General features: G+C 47.3%; 1 protein-coding gene across 1 annotated transcript; it reads right to left on the bottom strand.

Annotated features, from left to right (window-relative positions):
• Window positions 1-3,368: 3,368 nt before the first annotated feature.
• On the bottom strand, window positions 3,369-23,961 carry ATP6V0D1 (ATPase H+ transporting V0 subunit d1). Its single transcript, XM_034425635.3, has 8 exons — window positions 23,376-23,961; window positions 18,122-18,293; window positions 12,055-12,233; window positions 11,750-11,829; window positions 10,207-10,284; window positions 6,210-6,386; window positions 5,444-5,521; window positions 3,369-4,703 (listed from the first exon to the last, which is right to left on the bottom strand). The coding sequence occupies exons 1-8, from the start codon at window positions 23,509-23,511 to the stop codon at window positions 4,542-4,544; spliced, it is 1,062 nt and encodes a 353-aa protein (XP_034281526.1). The 5' UTR covers window positions 23,512-23,961; the 3' UTR covers window positions 3,369-4,541.
• Between the last annotated feature and the right edge of the window lie 693 nt (window positions 23,962-24,654).

The following is a 24,654-nucleotide window of genomic DNA, read 5'->3' as shown; positions in this document are numbered from 1 at the left end:
TATTCCACCCATTTCCAGCTAGCTAGAAGAGGAATTTGTTCCTATAGAAACAAGCCAGGGCAATTCTGTCAGTCCTGGGTTGTCTCTCACAATGACTTTCCTTGGGGGGATGGGAAGCACAAATGCCCTGGTCCTAGAGACAAGGCCCGAGACACCTGGGTCGGGATAGAAGCCGCATCCTTTCTAAACAAAGCCTATCTGGACGTTCTCTCCCCCACCCCCGGTCCCCCAAAATGTGCCAAAGGAGAGGTCAGAAGCTGCTGCTAGCCGGAACAAAGAGCTTCTGGGCACCTCTAGTCTACCATATACCTCCTTAAAAGTTGCCTCAAGTAAACTAAGCTACCTTCTCTTGCCACGTGCTGGGCAAGGACTGACCTCAAAGTCGTGGCCTTTGGCTTCTTGGTGAACCAACCTCCTCTGTGGCTTGGGCCAGTTCTCCTCCTCCGCTGCAGCCCTCATCATTGTGCAGGAATAGCATCAAGGGGACCTCACTGTTGAGCCAATGGCCTGCCATGTTTTTTCAAAATGAGCACAACTGTATTGTTACTTAGTTAAATAAAAAAAAAATTATTGAATTGAAGATTATGTTTTACTGGGAACCATCCAGATACTGTTGAGTTCAGGCCAGGAGCTCATGGCTGTGACCCCCCTTAAAAAGGCTCTGCAGCCAGAGAAGCGGTGGCCTCCCACCCCTATTAGCTGGCTCCGCAGACCCCCCCCTTCCAGGCTAAAAGGAGGGCAGGACAACCATGGAAAGAACCGAAGAGCTTTCTAGGGCAGGGCTCTCCAACCTTGACAACTTTAAACCTGGCAGACTTCAACTCCCAGAATTCCCCAGCGGGCAAAGCCGCCCCGTGTCTCTGGGAGTTGAAGTCCTCCAGGCTTAAGGTTGCCAAAGTTGGAGAGCCCTGTTCTAGAGGCTTCTCAAAGGAAAGCTCCTTAGCGCTGGCCTTTGCTTGTTCTGCTATTGGACATCTAGGATGGGACTATCACTTGCCACACACTTGTTCAGCTTTTCTTATTTGCTATACGGTTGCTTAAAGTTGTATTCCATGACACGGTAGAGCAAATTGAAGAAGTTTTCATCTTTTCCATAGGTCAAACAATTTCAGATTAACTGGGAAATAACAGAGTTGGAAAGGACCGTGGAGGCCTTCTAGTCCAACCCCTGCCCAAATGGGAGACCCCATTCCGGACAAATGGCTGTCCAACCTCTTCGTGAAAGCCTCCAGTGATGGAGCACTGTTAGTAAGGTAGCAAGCAGAGTTACCAAGGATTAAGTCCAGTATAAATCACTTTATGTTCATGCAAGCAAACCTGCTGGGGTTTCTCAAACCCCATCAGCAAGTTCCCTCTGCACGGCACGCACCAAGTCAGGCGGTTCTCCTCCTGGAACAGACCTCTGGTTGGAGAGGGGAGCAGAGACCAGGGCTCGGGGGATACAGAGACACATGCAGAGGAACAAGGGCTATTTTGATGAAGAGCAGGACCTACTTGGCCTGAGAAGCAAGACGATTGATTGCAAGACGATGGAATAGCCACATTCAAATATTTGAAGGGCTGTAAAGAAATCGGGTGTATTAGCCATTTCTCCAGAACAGGAAGACCCAGAGGCTGAACTACAACTGGCCCTGTTGGCTAGGATTGCTGGAACCTGGAGTCCAAAACCATCTGGTAGGTCAAAGTGACCCCAGTCCAGCCCCAGAAAGCAGGATCAATCAAAGGATCAGTTAGCTTGGGCAGTTTCCATCTGGTCTGCAAGCTCCTCTTTCCAGGGAAGGTCCAGGTGAAGAGTGGTTGCGTGGCAGCTTCAGAGAACTCTGGGTGAACATTATCTAGTCCCCTTTCAGTTGGGGATTCAGACCAGGGTTGGGGACAGAGACGGCATTGATTGCACCATGGAGGACCTGTGGCAGGAGCAGCACTCGATACCACCAATCATGGAACCCTTCTGGGCAGGCTTGGCAAGTTGGGGATGGTAGCACTGCATTGTGCTGGTTCTCTTTCCTCCAGGGCCAGTTCCAGTCATTGTTGATAGGTGGGAGAGTGCCAGGTTGTGGCCCCTACTTTGTGGGGTGCCTGTTCTCTCTCTCCCCTGCTCTTTAGCATTTACATGAGGCTGTTGGGTGAGGTGATCCATCGTTTGGGGTGAGACATCATCAGTATGCAGACACCCAGCTTTACGTCTCTATGTCCCATTCCCTTGAGTGATGCTGTGAATATCCTATCCCAGTGTCTAGGGACCGTTGGGGACTGAAGGTTGCAAAACAGAGAGGCTGTGGGACCCCTGGAGACAAGAGTTCCATGTCTGGTTCTGAAGGGGTTTGCACTGCTCCAAACAGACCCAGTGCACAATCTAGGGCAGTGTTTCTCAACCTTGGAAGCTTGAAGATGGGTGGACTTCAACTCCCAGAATCCCCCAGCCGAGTTGAAGTCCACCCATCTTCAAGTTTCCAAGGTTAAGAAACACTGATCTAGGGGATCCCCTGGACTCCTGCTCAGAGCAGGTGACACCCATGGGTGATGCACCAGTTGCCTCCATACTTGTACTGGGAGGCCCTACTCACAGTAACTCATGCCCTTGTAACCTCCCGGTTAGACTAATGTTATACACTCTACATGGGGGTGACCTTGAAGACCACTGGGAAACTTCAATGGGTGTAGCCGCATGGGTAGTAGCTGGTGCCACCTGTGCAGCACACGTAACACCATTTCCTGTGTGGGCTGCATCAGCCACCAGTGTGTTTCTGGGTGCAATTCAAAGTGCTGGTGGTTACCTATAAAGCCCAACCTGGCTTGGGACTGGGGTACCTGAGGGATTGGCTTTTTCCCAGAGTCTCTACCCATCCGCCAAAGAGTGTCAGCTGGCAGGGACCAGAAGGCAGTATTTTCTGCAGTGGCTCCTGCTCTGTGGAACATCCTCCCTTCGAGATCCAGCCCTTCTAGTCTTTCGTAAAACTTTGAAAACCTGGCTTTGCTTCTGAGCCTGGGATGCTACGTGTTTCCTGACTGTATTGTTAACAGGCCAAGTATCTTGCTCTTGTGTATCTTGAGTTGGATGTTTTAATGCTTTTTTACTGGTTTTATTGTTTTAAAAGTTTTTTTCAAATTTAATTGTAATATATTTTATGAACTGTAAGCCGCTCAGAGTCATTGATTGAAATGGGTGGCCATAGAAATTAAACCAACAACAAATTTAGTAAATAGAGTAGGCATTAGAACCACCCACTTGCAAGAATCAAGTGGAAGCCATGGGATGATCCTTGGATCCTTCCGTTCACCGTTTAGGGAAAAGCTGCTTGTGATCAGCCCAAACTCCCAAGAAGCCCAATCTTTGCGGTCAAGTACAAGAGGCCAGAAGACAGAAACAGCGTTTCAGTGGTTCATTACATGGTTTAAGAGGAAGATACACAAACACTGGGAACAGCACAATCACTGAGCACACACGGAGGCTCTTGCCCACAAAAGCCAGGAAAAGGCAGCATTTGACTGCACCCACAGGGGAGGAGACCCAAGTCTCGGGAAGCTGGATAGGGCAGGCCAAGCCCATTTTCTGAAGAGTGTTGCAAAGGGACGAACGTCTATCATTTTTTGCTACTCAAGTGTAGGAGGGCTGGCAACAAAGACATCCCCCCCCCCAATTCCCTATGGGCCAAACTGCATACTCTCAATGAAAACATGGGACTTTCAACAAGAGCTTTGGGCCTGTTCAGAGGGAAGCTTTTTCGATTACCATTGATAGGAGAAAAGCTGCCTTTGAGGTCAAAAGCACCAGCCTCACCTGACTCAGGTAAACGGGCTGATGCAGGTGCCCAGCCAGGCCTTACAAGCGCCCAACAAGGAGTGGGAAGAGCTCAGAACCATCCCAGGCAGGGAGATCCTTGCCTGAACTCGGGGTCGAGTCCCTCGGGGCCCTTGGAAAGACCTACCACTGACCATATTGGCAGGAGGACAGGGAGGGCTGGAGCTGCTGCTTAAGGTCAGAGCCACCACTTCCTGGGGAAGACAGGATGGAGCCCAGCCAAGCCAATGCTGGGCCTGTTTGGGGACCCAAAGGCCACCCAGGAAGGGAGAAACAGGCAGGCCCATAGGAGGGTGGAATTGGGGGGGGGGACGGCCCAGGGGGAGGGCAATGCCGTTCTAGCAGCACTCCAAGAACAGGATCACTTGCTAAGCAGCCACTTCCAGGGTGCCTCAGAAGGGCCGCCCTGACCTGGGCTGAAAAGCCCCTGATGATGGTGGCAACAGGCAGCAGATGTGAAGAGTGGTCATGAAACGAATTGGTCACTCAGTGGGTCCCAAATGGGGCCCCCAGGATGGCTGCGGATGTGAAACCTTCTGATGCGCCCAGCAAGATGCCTTCTCAACAGCACAACGAGTTGGTACAGATACAGCACAATTTAGCCTGTCCGATTCTGTCAGGCACAAGGAGTCCAACAGGAAAGGGGGATGCATGTGGAAACCCTCCTGCCTGTTTCCCCAGGCAGAGCTGAAGAAGCCATCCAGCACATCTACGGGCTTTGCCAGACAAAGGGAAACACTCAGAAAATGGGAATGTAGTTGTCAATCTTTGCTCGGTGGCGCTGCGCAATGCACTCCGCGATCCACACAATGTTGCGACATTCTTGCTCCTTCAGTTTCACAAAAGCGTAAAACACACCAAAATGGAACTGGTTCAGGAAGGCCAGCTTGTTCAGCTTCACCTGCAGGGAAGAGACACACCTGAGCAGGCGTCCTGCTATTCTGGGAAGCCCCAACTGTCCCGGGGAAGAACCACCTCCTTCAATGGGATTGGCAGGGGAGATTTTTGCAGTACTGGCAGACAGCACCGCATATGGAGGGCTCCCACGTGACCTCTGCTATGATGGCCACCCCCACCCCCACCCCCACCCAGAGGTGAGCCTGTCACGGCTGAACATTGGCCTTCGAAGCATGGCTATCCCCCTGCTGAAGTCAGGCAGCTGCTCTTGAGGGCGCAGCTCACCACTGCCCTGCTCTGGACCAAGGGAGCCCCCTGGGCAGAAGCAGAACGGACTCTATGCTGCGTCTGGATTTATAGCTAGGAATTGAAGTTTCTCCTCTCTTCAACTGCAACTTTAGCTATGGCATAAAGGTACGGAGGGCGACAAGGCCGAACCACAGGTTCTTTGTCCAAAGGCCTTCAGCAAACCTGATTGCATGGAGTGAAAAACTGCAGAAGACAGCAAAGGATGGCTTTGAATTAATCCGCTGCCATCTTCTGATGCTCATCATCCTCACAACACACAGAGGGCAGCCTTAGAAAAGGGTCCCAAGAAGAGCCACAGCACAAGAGGGAAGGCTCCTCTGGCTGCTGCCCCTCCTTCTCCCTTCCTGAGGCTACCACAGGCCGGGGAGAGGGGGCTTCTCTCTTTGTCATAGAGTTAAAGAACTACATGGGTATGGGGAGCTCCCACCTGCTCACCTCGTGCTCAAAGAATCGGTCTTCGAGAGTTTTGTCACCAGGGTTGCTACCTGCTCCTTCAAAGAGCAATTTATATTCCTGCAGGAGAGAGAGAAATGAGGGGAGAAGCTGGCATCCCACACACCCGTGAGGCACCTTTCCTCAAGCAGTAAATGGAATACACTTTGGTTGAGAGGTTGTAAAAGAGCAAAAAAAAAAGGCACCACTCAGGCTGCCTTTATGGACATGTGCCAGAACATCCTCTCCGAGACAGAGGAGAGCCAATTTGGGGTGGTGGCTAAGGGGCTGCTGACCTCGAAACCAGAAGACCCTAAGCTCTGATTCTGCTTCAGGCCTGAAAAGCGGCTGGGTGACCTGGGCCAGTCCTCTCCCTGCCCAGCTCACAGGAGGAGAAAACCTGAGCTGCCTTGGTTAATCAAAAATAAAGGAAGGGTAAACATCAACCCAGTCTCATTTTCATTTTCATTGGACCAGTACAAGATGAAAGCAAGAAGAAATGTCCTCTCAGCAAATGCTACCACCTGTACTGGGAACAGCAGCACATCCAGGACTCCAGCCCAAAGATCCAGAGGCGGCCAGGCTGGGCCATACCTGTACTGAGAAGGAGAGTCACAAAAAAGACACCTAGCTCTAACGTAAAACTCGAAGTTCAGAAGGACACCAACGCAGGCAGCACTGTTCAAGCCGGACTGCCCTTGTGAACTGGGCTCTGTAGCTCCCTCGCACTGACCAGCCCCACAACACACGGGTGCCCTGGAGCCCTTACCGGGTAGTAATTGGCCACGGTTTTGACTTGCTCGTAGTCATCTGCCCGAGCGAGCTGAGCCAGGCCCTCGGGGTGGAGTTTGCCACAGTGGGGGAAGAGCTTGGCGCGGTCCTCCTTGGACAGCTCGGTGCCAAAGGAATTGATGGTGATGATGAAGGCTCTGCGATCCGCTTCGAACTAGAGGGAAAGAGGGCCAGGTCAGCAAGGGAAGCAGTCGTGGGTGGGTGGGTGGGTGGGTGGAACCAAGGCAGCATCAGAGACAGGAGGATGGGGTACAGTCCATTCAAAAGCATAGAAGAGACCAAAGATAAAAATTGTGAAAAGCTAGAAAACACAAAAATATATTAAACTATTAAGTAGATATAAAAAAAAAAGTCCAAAAGAATTTAAACTTGATGATGAGCATGAAATTGCTAAAATGTGTAAACTTTTGTTGAGATTTTAAAGAGAAGAGGAACAGGTTAACAAATGTATGATAAAGTGGGCTTTTTGGTTGCAATGCAGGCAGTCCTCAACTGAGATTGGAACTTCGTCACTAAGCAAGGTGGTTAAGACAGTCATACCCAATTTTGTGACCTTTTCTGCTACAGTCATTGTGAAAAACTGTGGTCATTAAGTGAATTGTGGTTAAATGAATCTGGCTTTGCCCATTGATTTTGCTTGTCAGAAGTAATTATGTAGTATGTATAAAGACACTTCAAATGTTTGTTGGAAAAACAAACAACACGAAGGGACATTTTAATCAAGTTTGGGTATAAAAAGGCTGAAAAAATGGATTCAAATACATCATTTGATACAGAGGATTTTAAAGGTTAATATTTAATTAAAGCCAGAACATTTCCTTTTAGGACTAATGGTAAACAGTTAGCAAAAAGCCACAAAAGTTTATTTAAAGATACAATTACTACAATGAAATTATTATATGCACTGAGATGGAAAAAGGACACCACCCACTGTGGAGGGATGGTTGGTGAAATTGAAGATCTCACCGAGATGGTCAAATTAACATTTGATTAGAGAAAAGATTATCTGCATTTACTGGACCTAATCCTTACTAATAGAGAATAAATGATAGAGGGAGTTGAAGTTGGCAGAACCTTGGGTGAGAGTGACCATGTCATATTGGAATTCAATATAATGCAAACACAAGCAATAGAACATAATCCAGTGTCTTAAATTTTAAAAGAGCTGATTTCCACAAACTCAGAGAGAGCCTAAAAAAAATTCCATGGGTGAAAATCCTAAAGGGGAAAACAACTCAAAGAGCATGCGAAACTCTGACAAATCTGATCATAAAAGCCCAGTCCAACACAAAACCACTGAAAAAGAAAAACAAGAAATCCAACAAGAAACCAGCATGGCTGCACATCAGCTGCACTCTGATAAACTGAAAGACAAAAAGGAAAAGTACAAAAATGGAAAGAGGGACTAACTAAGGCAGAGTATCAGCAGATAGCCAAAATCTACAAAGAAGAAGTCAGGAAAACAAAGGCTCAGAATGAACAGAACTAAAAAGTATTGTACAGGCAATTCATGAAGATCTTAAGGAACGAATAAACAAAGTAGAAGTAAAAGAGGTGAAAGAGATGATGGGGAAAAATGAACGACGACTGAAAGTAGTGGAAGAGAAAGCAGAATCAACAGAGAAAAAGGTGGTGGAGATGGACTATAGACTCATAACAATAGACAAAATCAGGAAAGAACAATTATATCTCTGGAAATGGATAAGGCTGAATTTTATTTAAGATTCCAAAATATAGAAGAAGAAAAAGGAGAGAATTTACCCGAAAAAATTGCCAGAATACTAGCAGAAGCAATGGAAGAGAATGCAGAAAAAATATTAAATGGGATAGATGAAACTTTTAGAGTACATACAAGATATGCAATGAGAAATAATCTACCCAGAGAAATACATGTCAGATTTACCAAACTGAGAACTGAGAACCTGAGTCTTCGGAGAGGGATGGCATATAAATTGAATTAATTAAATTAAACAGAGATTTTGCAGCTTATGAAGAACACGACGATAAAATATAAAGGTAGAAAGATAACAGTGTTGAAACAAGTCCCAAGAAGGGTTAGAGATCTAAGAAAAGAATACCAATTCTTGACGAAATGCTTGAATAAAAAAGGAGTGAGTTTTAGATGGTTGGTACCAGAAGGAATTTTGGTGAACTGAAAAGAACAAAGACACTGATTAGATACAGTAGAAAAGGCAGAATTATTTTATCAACAATATATAGAACACTAAGAAGAAGAGAGAAGAGAGAAGAGAGAGAAGAAGGAGGGGCAGGCTACCAGGAAGAAAAAAGAGAACAACTAAAAGAGACAACCAAGGAACAAGAACAGAGGGCATAAGAGAGGGAGCAAGAGCGAAGGAGGCAAAAGAACAAAGGGAAATAAAAGTGACTAGATCAACTAAGCAAACAAATAAGTAAAATATGGAAGAATTAAAAACAATATCAATAAACATAAATGAACTAAACTCAGCAATAAAAAGAAGAATATTTAACAAATTAGAAAAACTAAAACTAGAGATTATATGCTTACAAGAAGTTCACATTAGGAAACAACATAAACAGCTGTTGGAGCAGACAAAATTGGGAACATTATATACAACGCTTGCTAATCAAAGTAAAAAAGGGGTAGCACTATACATTAAAAAGACAATCCAATCTAAGCAAATCTTTGATGATGAGGAAGGAAGGGTGTTAATGGTCGAAATAAGAATGAACCAAAATAAAATATTGTTAGTGGCAATATATGCCCCAAATGATAACCAAGAAGAATTCTATGCAAAATTGCATAAAAAAATAATACAATATGAAGATGAAGATATATGTATAATGGGAGGATTTCAATGTTATTGTAGATAATGAATTGGATTACAAATCTACAAAAGTGAACAAGAAATTTAGAAAGACTCTTCCAAAAACATTTTTTACAATGATAGATGAATTAAGTTTGCAAGATGCATGGAGACAAAGATACCCAAAAGAAAAGCAGTATACATTTTATTCAAATAGATACTTGTCGTGGTCAGCATCAGTTCTCCATTCAGGTGAAGAGTGTTTGGACGCCTATGGGATGCTTAGAAACGGAGCGGGTGTTGTGGCCTGCCAGCGGCCTGCGCGGACTGTTGCTGATCCCGACGATGAGGAGGCTGGTGTGGTGTTGCGCCAGCAGCCTGTGCATGCAGGGGCACGCAGAGCTGCCAAAAGGCAGGAGTGGTTCCTCAGGAGGAGGTCTCCTCGAGAGGAAGGCTTGGGGCTAATTGGCCACTCCCTTAGCCTATTTAAGAAAGAACACAGCTTGTAACAAGCTGCAGGAAACAACTTTAGTTCGCTAATCATCGCGTTGGGATGTCTCTGCAACCTTGCTTCTGGGCTTTCTGCCAACTCCAGTAAGACTCTGACTATCTTATCTGTTGAATTCTGGCAGGCTGTTAAGAACGTTTTATTAACAGCCAGCATTTGCTAAAACTGCGTTATTTGAGTAAACTAAGTTTTGTTCAGAGTTTGTGTGTGCTGTGCTCTTTGGGATCCGTAGCTGGGGCAGAACAGCGGGTGGCTTTTCACTTGCCAGATGAAAAGTGTCTGGGAGGTAGCAGAAAGGAATTGGGGGAGGGAGGGAGGAGCAGGAGAAAGGCACCGCAAACACTTTTCACGCCCAGAATAGAAGTTTCTGGGGTCCGTGATCTCGTGAGAGTTCAGGCACCCAGTCCCTGCAAAAGAGAATTACCTGTACATTTTTTTAGCCTGAGGGAAACTGTTCTTACACGCAAAGAAAAAAGAAGAAAAGAAACCAATGTCCAATACCTTGTGCCATATTAAGTTTTTCCAGACTTAAGCAAAGACCAAAAGGAGCAGAGCTGCCTTCTTACAGGTCGTAAAACAGCTGGGACCCAGCACAGGCAGAGACACCCAAGGCTCCTCCTCTCCTGCCAAGCAAGCAGGAAGTTGAACCCCCACAGAGCAGGTGCTAAGTTGGCTCCTACCTCCAAAATTGGGCACATGGCATCTGCTGTTGTGCCTCCCAGGCTCTTGCAGAACTTGTAGAAGGACTCCAGGTAAGCCTGGGGAGAAATTGGCCAATAGTTAAGATCTGGACAGCAAGGCCGACAAGAGCAACCCATGCAAGCTACAGAATGGCCCACAGAGAGTTTGGAGCTGACAGCCTGGAGAGGGCACTGCCCTCCAAGAAGGTTGGGGGGGGCACCCAGTTTGGCAGAACAGTGAGCAGCTTTGGGACAGGGGAGAATCTTGAAACCAAATCCCCAGGCGAGACAGTCTCTACGTATGTTTGGGAACATACAAAAGCAATCAAAGCAGACAACGTAACGGGTGGGCAATTTGCAGGCTACTTTGGGCATTAGCACTTAACATCTCCCCTCCTGAAATCTCTGAAGGCAGATGGACTGGCCTTTTCTTTTCGGAAGATTCAGCCAGCCAGGCTGGACTATGAAGGCACACAAGAGCTTCTTAAAGGAAGCAGGCATCCTCGGCCAAACCTGTCCAGCAGCCCCTTTGCTCAACTCTCTGCCCAAGGAGCTTGGCAGACCCCTCCCCACCACTTCCCACATTCCTTTTTCGCTTTGATATCCACTGGGAGCCGTATGTTTATGACCTCTGGCTCGTGGGAATCTGTCTGATCAAGCGAAGTAGGTAGAAGCAGCATCCTGGGCTTTGCCAGGCATGAAATGAACCAGGAACCTGGAGCAATCAAGCCAGTCCTTGACCTCCGTGCTTGGAGGCCGAGGGAGTGGCAGCAGCTTCCCACAGCACACCTGGCATTCCCACCTCCTCACCCTCCCTCGTCTCACAAAGTGCCAACACACTCTTTCAGCAGCACTACCAGTTGTTACATCATGGCAAAAAATTGTTACACTGAACTCCCACAGGGCAAAAACTCAGGTCTTCCATCAAGTGCTACAAGTGGTCCAACTCACCTTTTGCCCTTCAAATCCAAATGGATGCTCATCCCCCATATTTACTTCTCAAATATAACATGTGTGTTAAATTAATTCCGAGAGTTCTCTTAAACAAGTAAGTCTATCAGATTAACTCTCCCTCTGGCTGCCATCCAGAGACAAGAGCCAAACCCGGGGGTTCTCTACCTTTTCTTCATCACGGACAAACCTCCCCCCCCCTTAAATACCATTTGTGGCTACCACCAAGACTCAAGATTGAAATCGTAACATTTCTTCAAGCTTTTGCAGAACCTCTGTGATGACATCTCAAAGACAGGTTGAGACCCCCCGGCCTAACACATCCTTACAAAAGCAGGACTTCTATAGAAGTTGCTCTCTACTGTTTGTTTACTCTGCAGTTCCTATGAGGGACTGAGGAGGGCAAAAGGGAGCCTCCAAGGTGCAGGAGGCTGAGGCCTGGCCAACATGGCTCCTGCCCCCCACCCCACTGTGGAGGAAGAGGGGGCTTTGCCCTGGCCCTTCTCGCTTCAGTTCGTCATGCAGAACCAGCAACATTGCACAAATGGGAGAAGCTTTGTGGCACCGCATTTATTCGTCTCTAAGCACTAACCTTATACAAAGTGTTTCGTATAATTTCTATGTTCATCTCATCCAGGTCCTGCTCAGATATGCAATCCTGGAAAAAGGCGGCTGAAAGAGAAGAAAAAGGGTGAGCAGGAGAAGAGAGACCCCTCAGCATCCCTGCTCAGGCCTGCAGCTATCACTGCTTTGTGGAGGAAGAGGAGGAGACCCCTCACCTAGCAGGCCCTGAGGTGCTCCACAAAGACTCAAACCAATGACTAAGCTTGGCAAGGCTGCCAGTTTTTCCGTCCACCCAGGACTGAGCTTCATTTGATAGCTACCCTCTTATCTTACCAAGAGGCGTGTCCACCAGGATGGCATTGTATAGCTCAGCTGGTGTCTGGGCAATATTCACAGCCTCCATCTGCTCAAAGCTGCCCAAGGGATGGCACTTGGGTACCAATTCTGCAATGGAGCGTTGATGGAGTGTCCCGGTAATCAGCAGAATGACATTATCGATCATGTAGCTGTAGCTGAAAGGAAGCCGCGACAGCAGGGTTAGAAAGCAAGCACCCCGTCCTACCCTCTCTCCAGGGGAGCTCCTGTCGCCATCCACAGAGCCTCATCACTCACATATACAGTTGTGCTCGTAAGTTTACATACCCTGGCAGAATTTATAATTTCCTGGCCATTTTTCAGAGAATATGAATGATAACACGAAAACTTTCCTTTCACTCATGGTTAGTGTTTGGCTGAAGCCATTTATTATCAATCAACTGTGTTTACTCTTTTTCAATCATAATGACAACAGAAACGACCCAAATGACCCTGATCACAAGACCTGATGAACAGAGAGTCAGCGTGGCATTGTGGCAAAAGCATTGGATTAGAACTACAAAGACCCAGTTCCAAGTCTGTCCTCGGCCCCAGAGGTTTGCCACTGGGTCAGTCACTTTCAGCCTAGCCACAGCAAACACAAGAAAATCACAGGTCTTCTCCGGGGGGGGGCGGGGCGGGGGCAGCCCCTTCGTGCTCAGAAGCAAGCCGAAGCAGGAGTCTGAAAGCCCTGCCAGAGGTGGAAGTAGAGCAAGGCTGCTTTACTCTGAGAAGCTTCTCAAAAAGCTGCAAAACCCGTTTGCTTCAAGTGATGCCTGTTTTACTACAGATCTTTCATAGTGAAAAGGTAAGAAGGCTCCTCTCCTGAGCAGAGTGCGCAGACCAGCCCTTGTTAAGGCTGGAAAGGACTGATCAAGCCTGCCCCAGATTTATTTATTTATTTATTGGTTCGATTTATATGCTGCCCTTCTCCGGAGACTCAGGGCAGCTTACAATGCGTTAAGCAATAGCCTTCATGCTTTTGGGCTTTTTGGGCCCCCCTAAGCAGGGTTCTTTTTTATACAAAGTCAGCTTATTGCCCCCACAATCAGAACAGTGTTCTGAAAAGCAAGAGGGCATGGACCCAAAAGATTTGGGGGGCCGGGAAAGGAGTTTGAGTTCTCTGCTGTATCCCAAGCAGTCCTGAAAGCAACCAGACCCAGCTTCTGATCAGGACAATCAATGTTTCCACTGCCTGCCAGTGCTTAAGATTTCATCACACCCGCAGAGTCAATTCTCCTGTGACCTCTTTACATTTTTGGCCTTTAACTCTCATTATAAAACCAGGAGTTAGTGATTTAAAGCACTGGCTGTCACATTTCTTTGTCTTCCCTTTCTCACTTGTCTATATAATTCTATCATCATATCCTTTCTGTTCAGTTCCTCAGTAAATGACTTTTGAATCATCCATCCAGGAAGCCAGGGATGCTTAAAATAGACTTTACCATCCTAGGCACCTGCCTGCTTCTTCCGTGCATCCTAATTCCACCCATTCTTCTGCATTTCAGATCCAAAGCAGCAGATCCAGCAGCTGTCTCCTCAGTTTCAGAAGGACAATGGAAGGATTCTTTTAGGCAGGCAAGGTCAAAAGGGGACTTTGAGAAAGGACTTTATGGATCACACCAGTTCACTTACACCAGGAACTGAATTTCCTTGAGCCATGACAGTCCCACAATTTTTTTGAGAAAGTCATTGTCCATTCCAAGACTGAATGCCATTTTGAAGGAGCACTTCCATCATCCATCAATAATCTCATATCATCCAGATGTTTAGATATCAGATTTTCAAAGAACTGCTACGCTAGGGGTAGGAAACCAGCACACTGCTACTTTCCCACAGTTTTTTGCCACCTTGGTGCAACGCAAAATGACATTGCTGAATCACAGTGATATAATATTCTGGAATTTAACTGTAAACAATATCTATGTATGTATGCATGTATTTATCAAATTTATCTGGCTGTTAATCTCACAAGAAATTACTCTGGGTGGTGTACGATAATCACCCATTATTTTTGTATCCTGTTTCCTGGGACCCCCAGACCTGACAGCATAACCAGGTCTTGAGGGACTTCTGGAACTTTGAAAGGGAGAAGGGAGCTGATCCAATGTTTGGGGGCAGAATCCTCCACAAGATGGGTGCTGTGGCAGAGAAGGCCCGCCACCTTGGACCCACCAAATCTAAGTCCCTGGCTGTAGGAGGAGTGGCAGGACCTGGTGTGGAGTCAAAAAAGGAATCAGCTTAGTATCTCTACATAGCCGCAAATGGACTGAGTCAGGCCCTTATTGAATTCTGTTGACCCTTCTCTAGTGCCAAAATAGTGCTAACCATTAGTTGAGTAGATTCCTGTGCACATGCATGATTAGCAATAAAATCAGTTTAATTGGGCCTTCATGTGTGGGTCTCGTCTTTTGCGCCTGACACTGGCAGATGGCATCAGCAGCCTCCTCCTCTGCCAATCTAGTGGGACAGGCTGACATAATCAGTCAGAGATCAGCTGTGTGAATATGAATCTCTCCAGCAGAGCTTCCCAGGGACTTTTCCATTCCTCAGCCAGGAATCTGGAAGCCCCAGGGTGAGCACAGCAGCGCTAACCAAGCCCACGGATGTCTTGATATTAGGAGCCTCCTCCCATAGTCTCCTTCTGCCAAGCATCCTTTACAAGGAGACGGGAGGGTGGTGCAGCCCTTCAAAATGGGGAGAGGGGGCAGAGGGGAAAGCAGGGAGAATGTGGGGGCATACACTCTTCAGGAGGGGTTTAGAGAAACCACCCAAAGGAACAGGGGATCCCAGAGAGGTTTGTGGCTCAGTCTATAGGGGCCCAGGAATGCGCTCATAGGCCTGAGAAGAAATGATCTTTTTTTAAAAAAAATTTGATTTATATGCCGCCCTTCTCCGGAGACTCAAGGCAGCTTACAATGCGTTAAGCAATAGCCTTCATACTTTTGTATATATTTATACAAAGTCAGCTTATTGCCCCCACAAACTGGGTCCTCATTTTACCTACCTTAGAAAGGATGGAAGGCTGAGTCAACCTTGAGCCTGGTGAGATTCGAACTTACAGTAATTGCAGACAGCTGGTGTCTGCTACCAGGCCCTGCAGACTAATGCTTCCATTTCGGGCATAAATACTTGGAAAATTTATTTCTGAAGCACTTAGTTAGGGATATGGTTTGATGGCAAAGCCAGGTTCACAGTGTTTTGCACCTGGCCCCAGATTTTAGTAGCCTGTTGTATAACTACACAGCCACACTCTAAAAAACAAACAAACAGTGGAGCCATGCTGCAACTGCATCTACCTTCAAGATGGGATGCACAAAATCCTACAATTTTGGGTTGTCCCCAGGTGAGGCAAAATGAGTTGCAAGGGCAGCTGCAACGATGTGACCAATGCTCCACCTGTTTTTTACACACCTCCTCTTGCCACAGCCATGCTTGGCCTTGTGTGGCCACAACCTGCAACCGCTACGGTCCCTCCATTGCTGAAAGCAATGTAGCTGGACTGTGCAGTGGGGTCCCTGACTAAGAACTGGTAGCTCTGGAAGAGGATTAGTTCCCTGCTTTGGTTTTTTAGCAGCCACTTCCATTAGGCTTCATCACTGTTCTGGACAAAATAGCAGAGTTGGAAGGGATCTAGTCCAACCTCTGCACAAGCAGGAGACTCTGTACCGTTTTGGATAAATGGTTGTCCAATCTCTTCATAAAAACCTCCAGTGATGAAGCACCCTCAATTTCTAAAGGGAAGCCGTTCCGCTGATTAATTGTTCTCACCGCTAGGAAACGTCTCCTTCTTGACCTTACAAAATATGTTTGTGTGCCTTCAAATCAGTGTTGTCTCCTGAGGACTCCTGGACAATCCCTGCAGTTTTTTCAGCAAGATTTCAGAAGTGGTTTGCCATGGTCTCCTCCCTAGGACTGAGCGAGAGGAAATGGGCCAAGGCCACCCGGCTGGCTTTGGGCTCAAGGCAGGACTAGAACTCACAGCCTGCCCATTTCTAGCCTGGTGCCTTAATCACTACACCAAACGGGCACTACTCAACCACAAAAGAAAAAACAACATGAACATGGGATTTCTCACTCTTGTCATGACAAGCCTGCTAGGTTTTCTTCTGGTCCACGATTTGCACAGTAGGTAAGTGGCTCCAAAAGAAAATCTGTCTGAATTGATTTAGATGACTTAGCACATGGCTGTGACCTCTAGATGACTCGAGCTGACATCTGGAACCAAGCAGGGACAGCCCCAGTTGTGAAAATTCTTGGCCAGACAAGCCAGTAAAACCACCACCCGGGAAGAAAGCATCTGGAACACCGCCAAGACAATCGCAGGAATGCAGTCATCAGGAGTGGAGCTTCATTTGAAAGGTAGTCCATTTTTTAAAAGTTATTATACATGACTGCTGTTCTGTTCTGTTCTTAGAAAGCTTCTTCCTAAGAACAGGGAAGGATCAGCTGCTGCTCACGTTGGCAGTTTTGGCTGGACTGCCCCCACCAGGAACTCCTCCTCTAGTTTTACAAGCTAGAAAGTAGAAAGTATATTCCTGATTTTTGCAGATGGTATGATAGAAAAGCATATATCCCAATGCAAGTCATTCAATGACTATCTTGAAGATCGCCCAATATTATCTGGTTGTTGCCGCAGAAAAATCAGCCTAACATTTCTCTGCCTGGAGCCAGTGACCATTTTGCACTCCTCGGCTTCCCCGGGGGATCTCAAACTCCAGTGCCCAGAGGCTTTCTTAGGAGATGCATAAAAGCAGCCAACTTCTCAGACCAGGCCACCCAGCACAGATGATCGCCATTCAAAGCAGCTAAAAAAAAAACATTTTACAATTTCCACAAGGGAATATACTTATAGTCTGTTTAAACTGAATCCTTCGGGAGTAGGGCGGTATACAAATATGAAATAAAATAAATAAACAGGAAGCAGAACAATCGAATGTTATTATTAAACTCTTTTAAATATACAGGTAGTCCACACTTAATTATTGTAACTGGGATGGGCAACTTTGCCATTAAACAAAGTGGTCACTAACTGGGAAATCACATGATTGCAACAGTGGATGCAAAGAGACAAGATTAGTCATTTTCATACTTTTAAAAAAAGCTTGCTCCTGGGGAGGAAAACTATGACAAATCTAGACAGCATACTAAAAAGCAGAGACATCACCCTGCCAACAAAAGAGTGTATAGTCAAGGCTATGGTTTTCCCAGTTAAAATGAATGACTGTGAAAGTTGGACCATAAGAAAGGCTGAGCGCCAAAGAATTGAGGCCTTTGAACTATGGTGCTGGAGAAGACTCCTGCGAGTCGCTTGGACTGCAAGGCGATCAAATCGGTCAGTCCTAGATGAGATCAACCCTGACTGCTCTTTAGGCGGCCAGATCCTGAAGATGAAACTCAAATACTTTGGCCACCTAATGAGAAGGAAGGACTCACTGGAGAAGAGCCTAATGCTGGGAAAAATTGAGGGCAAAAGAAGACAGGGACGACAGAGAATGAGGTGGCTGGATGGAATCACTGAAGCAGTAGGTGTGAGCTTAAATGGGCTCCAGAGGATGGTAGAAGACAGGAAGGCCTGGAGGAATGTTTTCCATGGGGTCGCAATGGGTCGGACACGACTTTGCAACTAACAACAACAAAAAGCCAGCATTTTCAATTCCTGTCCACAAGATTTAGTATCTGGTCTCATCATCCCAACATTCTTTCGTTCATTTCTTACTTTGCAGAACATTTAGAGTAGTTGCCAAATTTTCTGTTTTGGACAGCTTAAGCCCCCCTTAATCTGGAATTGTCACAAAATTCCCCTCTTTAAATTAAATTCTCTTCAGCTTCTAATGAATTCAACACAGAAATTCAAGGCTAGAATAAGGAGTTGTGATCTTAGTGAACAATTCATAAGCATGAAGTAAGAAAGACTCTAGAAGCTCAGAGTTTTCCCTAGATAAATGAAAGCAAAGAGTGTTGTGTTTCCACATAATCCCCCCCCCGGTGGACTTGTGCCAGCCAGATTCCCAGGGCTTTTTGGCCCTGCAGATCCAGCACTTACGTGATGAAATCCAGGAAGCTGGCCAAAGGCTCGTAAGCGTGATTCCGCATGTGGCGGAACTCCACAACCATCTTCTCCTTAAGCTTGTCATCAATGACAGAGACAGTGAGAGGAGAGGCCTCATTTGCCAGGAAGTTCCCATAGTCCGTACTCTGGAGATGAAGCTTCAGATCTGAAAAATTAAAAACAAATTTCAGGCAGGAAAATTGATGGAAGACAGACCTGGCAATCACTGACAATAGTTTCCCCCCTCTAGGCTGGAGCTTGGCATTTTTACTTGCTTAATGTGTAAGGTATGTCAGCTGCCACCTTAGCCTTGCTTGTGCTTCACCACTAGGCAGTGAAAGACCTCCATGAACTGTGGCGGGAGGGGGAATGAAGGGGGGAGTGTCTCCGGAAACTAAAGCAAGCGCTGTATCCGTTGCCTCATACCAAAGGGGGGGGGGCATACCAAACTATGCTTGGACTGTCCTTTAGGAAAACATCTTGCCTGAACCAGATTGGTTGCACTGGGGGAAGCAATGAGAGACAGTTAAGGGAAGGAAAAGTAGAATTTAGGGATTTTGGCACACAATTTTCAGTTTTGGCTTTGCACTACTGCAATACACTTGATTTCTAATAAACTGTACCTTTCTCAACAAATGGAGCCAAGGATTGTGACAGGTCTAACAAGGGGTACCAACTGTCTTTCTAGGGATCTAGAAGCATCAGTCCCTTGGGACAAATCTCTGACAAAACAGGCACCTCTTTCCAGTGCCTTTTCCTATCTAGTAGCTAAGACACCTTCTGGAAGGCGTAGCTGCTAGGGAGACTTGAGTGGCAATTGCATGCTTCAAATCCAGGTCACTGCTGAGTCGCACTTGAGAACCCAGAAGGTATTCTGCAAGAAGATTGCATAGACCAGTGCTGGCTAACCTTTTTGCCACCGCATGCCAGGAGGGGGGGCGGGGGAGGGTTGTGCGCGCACGTGCCCACGCGCATGCGCACGCAAACCCCCCCCCCGCTCCTGGCACATGATGGCCTGGTAGGCCCGTTTTTCTTTCTTACCTAGTTCCAGATCCTCTCTATTTATCTGGGAAGGGCGAAAACAGCCTTTCTCACTCTCTCTCTCTCACTCCAAAGGCCTGAAACGGCCCATTTCCCAACTCCCAGTGGGACAGGAAGTGATGTTTTTTGCTGTCTCCAGCCTCCAGAGCCTCTCTAGGAGTCTCTGGAGGCTGGGGACAGCAAAAAACGTCACTTCCTGTCCCACCGGGAGTTGGGAAATGGGCCCTTTCAGCCTCCGTAGGGCCTCCAAGGGAGTCGAAAAGGCTGTTTTCGCCGTTCCCAGATACACAGAGAGGATCTGGAGCCAGGTAAAAAAGAAAAACGGGCCTTCCCCACCCCCCAGGCCCTCCAGAGGCAGGAAACAGCCAGTTTCCCTACTTCTGGTGGGCCCAGAAGGCCCGAAAATCAGCTGGCCAGCGTGCACATGCACCCCAGAGCTGAGCTGGCGTGCCCACTAATATGGCTCCGCGTGACACCTGTGGCACGCGTGCCATAGATTCGCCATCACGGGCATAGACTGACGACAAACAACGGCATGACAAAGTAACAACGGTGTATTGGAAGATCCACAAGAAATACCATTTGCCTGCAAGCAAGAACTGGTCAGACCACAAAATAGACAAAATAATAGAAAACGTAGACGCTAAAGTGGTCTGGAACTTTAGAATTCAAACATACAGGCACTTGCCCAGATTCTACAACTGTCAATAAGAAAGACACAACCCGTCTGAACAGTGGACTTGCCAATACCCAGAGACAGCAGAATAGAGAAGATAACAAAACACAAAGACCTTAAACAGAAATGGAACGACTTCAGCAAAAGAAAGCAAAGATAGCATCAATAGTCCTAGGCTCCTTGGGTGCAATCCCAAAACAGCTGGAGCACCACTTGAACAGCATGGGCATTGACAAATTCACCTTTGATCAGTCAATTGCAAAAGGCAGCTTGACTCAGAATAGCTGATATCCTGCGACAGAACCTTTAACACCATCAAGCATCAACATCTGCCTATCTGAGGTCTTTGGGAAGGACTTGACAGATGGATAAAAATGCCAAATCCAGTCTGAACATCTGCTTTACTATGCGACGAACAATAATAATCGAAGTCTTTTTAGCCAAAGAAATTAAGTGCAAAGCACTAGGAATATAGAAGTGGGCAATTGATATACCTTCAATCCACTCCTACGTCATACAAGACCCAAATTAAGCATCCTTGAAAGATGGTGGATTATTTTTTTCTACTTTGTGAGGGACCTGTCTCTCCAGTTTCTCAGTATCCCAACAACTACTCCTGCCGGACTGCTTCCCCATATCTCCCACCTCATGCAAATGTTCTTCAAATAGCAAGTGTTCCATAAAAAGAACAGTCTTTTCTTGCTGCAAGTCCAATGCCAGCCCCAACAGACTGAGCTAAGGCAGCTAGAATAAAGACTAGTTGAGCTCCTCTCAGAGCAACTGGGAGCCTTAATCTCCCTCTGACCTTTTCAGTGGTTCAGTTTGACATGTTTTAGCCAGCCAAAAGTCTCAAGTCTTGGGGTAGAGATGAGGGGACAGAGAGGGGGGAAAGTGTGAGAGAGAAAGTGATTGGAACCAGATGGAATTGACATGCTTCTAAAGACTTCTCAGATTTTGGGAATCTGGAAGAGTTCAAGGCACTCTCTGCCTTCAGGGAATCCATAAATTGCATAATTACTTTTCAGTTCAATATCAAAAAGGCAGAACAGAGAAGGTGAGGGATTACATGCTAAATCAGGAGGCCCAGAGCACCACTTTCTTAGTGAGTTGCACAGAGATAGAATGGAGGTAGTCCAAACATGAGTGCAGCCATGTATGAAGCACAGTCTAGAAAATGTTGACTTTCAGCTTCTGGGTGAGGTTTTACGGCATACTAGATGTGACCAAAATAGTAGAAAAAGTGAGTGAAATGAACAATGGCCAGTGATGATTCCTGGCCAGTTAAAGTCTTTCTGGGCAAAGGACAGAAGGAGAGATCACCCATCTGTGCCCCAGACAGCAAGGAGATTGCAGGATGGAAGTCTTGTGGTCCTCTCATGAATAGAGTGGGTGGGAGGGTCACAGAAAAAAACAGCTTGCTTGCACTTGTCATGCCCAACTTTTAAAGGACATTGAGTTCAACCCTTTACTTCTTAAATCAGTCTGAGATATAATCAATTTACAGTTGAAAACAAGAGCACAAAATAAACTTCTTGGACAGTCGGCTTTCCTTCCAAATTACAAAAAGCAATTGTACTTAAATCACTTCCAATTAGAATACTGCACAAAAGGGAGAAGTATTGTTTTTTTGATCAACAAACTTAAACCTAAAAAATGTATTATATTGATACATGAAATGAAATCATGTATGAAAAAGAGTGATGTTCACTTTTAAACAATAGAGGTTCAGATTGAACTTGGTCCAAAAATTGAAAGAATTGTTAGAAATGTTTAAAGGTGAACTGCACTGAAAATGACAAAGAGCCTTAGCACTTTGGATTCTGAACAGCTACAACAAGAATCTGAGGGAGAGATCGCCATATTGGGAATTACAAATCCTAAGTTTTTGGTATAAATATGGAATATAAATGCCTAATGTGGAATATAAATGGGACAGGTGATCCTCAAAAAAGAAGAAAATTGTTTCACTATTTAAAAAATTGAAATAGGATTTATAGCCTGTTTACAAAAAGCATATATTTTAAAAAAGGATTTAACATTTGACTCGTTACCCTGATACCTGGGATAACATCAATGATGAGGAAAAAACAGAAATGTACTGGCTTTTATCTTATACCAACATGGGGAAAGGGCCTGGCACACAATGAGTGCAACTGCAAACAGAATTCCTGATGCAGCAACAGAAAACAGCTCCCAGGAATGAAAGGGCAGCCTGCTTGAGGTTCTGGTTCGTGGCTCAAGAGGCTAAAGAGGATGAGTTGCTGTTGACTTGGTCTGGATGGGGTTCTTCTACCGTGTTTCCCTAAAAATAAGACCCTGTCTTATATTTTTTTGAACCCCGAAATAAGCACTTAGCCTTATTTTTGAAGAGGTCTTATTATTTTGGGGCACGTGGAGCAAGATGGGGATCCTCTTGTCATGTTACCTGATTTCCAGCTCTGCATTTAAATATTTTTGGGGAGGCTTATTTTAGTGCATGCGCTCAAAAGCCTGATTGGGCTTATTATCAGAGGATGTCTTATTTTCGGGGAAACAGGGTATGTCCCTGGTTGCTGTTTGGGATCGCTCAGCTGTTGCTGGATTTGAAAGAGTTGAAACAATTGCAGCCAGAATGCCAAAAGTCAACTTAGCAAGGGTTCCCTCTGCCTTGGTTACAAGTCCTGCAAGGCACTTTGTACTTCACTCTTAAGAAGTATCCAGAAATTAACAGATTAACAGAGTTGGAGGGGTCTTTGTAGGTCATCTAGTCCAAGTAGGAGACCCTACACCATTTCTGACAGATGGCAGCCCAGTCTCTTCTCGAAAGCTTCCAGGGATGAAGCTCCCACAACTTCCGAAGGCAACAGTTACAACAGGCGCAGAATGAAAGGAACAGCCAGGCCACTGATACAAGATAGAGGGACCATCTCCTTGCACAATTTAAGTCTTTTTTTTAAAAAAAGGATGAGCTGACAGTCTGCAGGGCCCCATCTCCCACCAGGACCCGGTGGATAGGGGAGGCTGCAAAGGCCCTGCTGCCCCGTTGGGGATGCAAGAAAGGGCTACTCCTGCGCAGAAACCCATTTCGCTCCCACAACTTCCCTTTTAATACTTTTAAAGATTTTAATTTTTCCCAATTTTTAATGGGTTCTGTGTTTTTAAAGCTTATAAGCTGCTTCGGGTGTTGAGATAAACTGAACTGACGGGATATCCATTCAGAAGCGATTGAACAAGAAAGCTTATGTTTCATATTTTCAGTCATTAGAGAGACCCGAAAGCAGCCCCAGTTGAAACCGCAAGCAAAGCAGCCAGGCCAAGGGAAGAAGGCGGAGAGGCCGCCGCTTCCCCTTTTTCCGGCCCGCCGCCAGGCCCGCATCGCCCTCAGCCTCCCCGACTCCGAAGCCGCGGGGCAGCCCGGCGTTCAGCCCTCGAGAAAGCGGGGAGCGGCCCGAGGGTGGAGCGGCGATCTCCCAAGCGGAGGTCCGTCCGGGAGCCGGGAGCGCCGGGGCGGAGGGAGGGAGGGAGGGAGGGAGGGAGGGAGGCGCCACCGACCTTCCAGGCTCTCGCACTGGACCAGGTTGAGGTAGTCGGCCTGGCTGAGCACCCCGGCCTTGAAGCCGCGCACCAGGCCCTCCAGGTAGCCGCTGTCCACGTTGAAGTAGAGCTCCGGGAAGCAGGAGAGCAGCATGGCGGCGGCGGAGCCCGGTCTGTCCCGTGACGCCCAGCACTTCCGCCGCCGCAGCAGCGGCCATAGAGACGGACGGAGGAGCGGCTTCCGGCGCCGCCAGAGCGCCCGTCTGCGTGGGAGCCGCGGTGGGGCGCCTCTGCTGGACAGGCCCGGGAAAACTCCGCCGGAGGGATGAGCGGGTGGGCGGTGTGGTCGGAAGCTTCGGTTGTTGGAACGGGAGTCCGAGAGCCGGAAGGGAGCCGGGGAGTGCAGGCCCCGCTCGGGCAGGAGAGCCTGGGCCCTTCCCACTGAAGCGCCCTTTCAGCGGCCGGCCTCGCTCCCCAGCCCCTGCCAAGCGCCCCGAAGGAGCCGTCCCCAGCAGCGGCTGGGAAACGGGGCCAGGCGGGGGAAGGGGCTCCTGGGCCGCCTCCAAGAGCTGCGAAGAGGGAGGAGGCGGCCGCCCCGACAGCTGCCAAATGCGGGAGGGAGGGAGGGAGGGAGGGAAGCAGGGAGCTCCTTCTGTAGAGCAGAACCAAAAGCCTCGGGAGCCGCCGGAGCCGCCACGGCACCTGCAGAGTCGCCCCGGGGCCTTCGTGTGTGTGTGTGTGTGGGGGGGGGGACTCGCTTTCTGGGTCTGGCTATAAAGTCCCCCCCGCCTCCCTCTCCTTCAGAGGCCATTCCAGAACGTTCCCTTGTGGGAAAGCCACCGTAATGGCCGAGGGGCCTTGAACCATCTGGGGAAACGGGGTGTGGGAAGGGCGCCCCAAAGAAGACGGTGCCAGGAACCCCTGAAACAGCGCAGGAAATGAAAACGGCCTTTTTCCTTAGCAGAGTCAAAAAATCGGAGACAAGTGCAAGTCTGGGCAGACTGCCAAAAGCTATTACTAAAAATAAAGCAGATCCTTAAGGAATCAGCCTAAAAATAACTCACCAAGGCAAAACCAGAACTCCCATTTCCTGCCCCTTGATAGGATTAACCCCCAGGATAGGAAAGACAAAGGTCCTGGGACAGGAATAATCCATTAAGGCAGGAAGACGCAGGGCAATCACTTCAACCAAAGGCATACATCAAAACCCATCAAACTCTTAGGAGCTTCAAAGGAAAACCAACATAAGGCATGGGTTTGCCTCCCTAATCTGCTTGCAAGCCAGGAACACTCCAGC

Source organism: Pantherophis guttatus, chromosome 11, assembly GCF_059756535.1.
Source record: "Pantherophis guttatus breed Tessera chromosome 11, ASM5975653v1, whole genome shotgun sequence".
NCBI classification, from domain to species: Eukaryota; Metazoa; Chordata; class Lepidosauria; order Squamata; family Colubridae; genus Pantherophis; species Pantherophis guttatus.
Note: the sequence above shows the minus strand (reverse complement) of the source record. Positions and strands in the feature narration are given on the sequence as shown.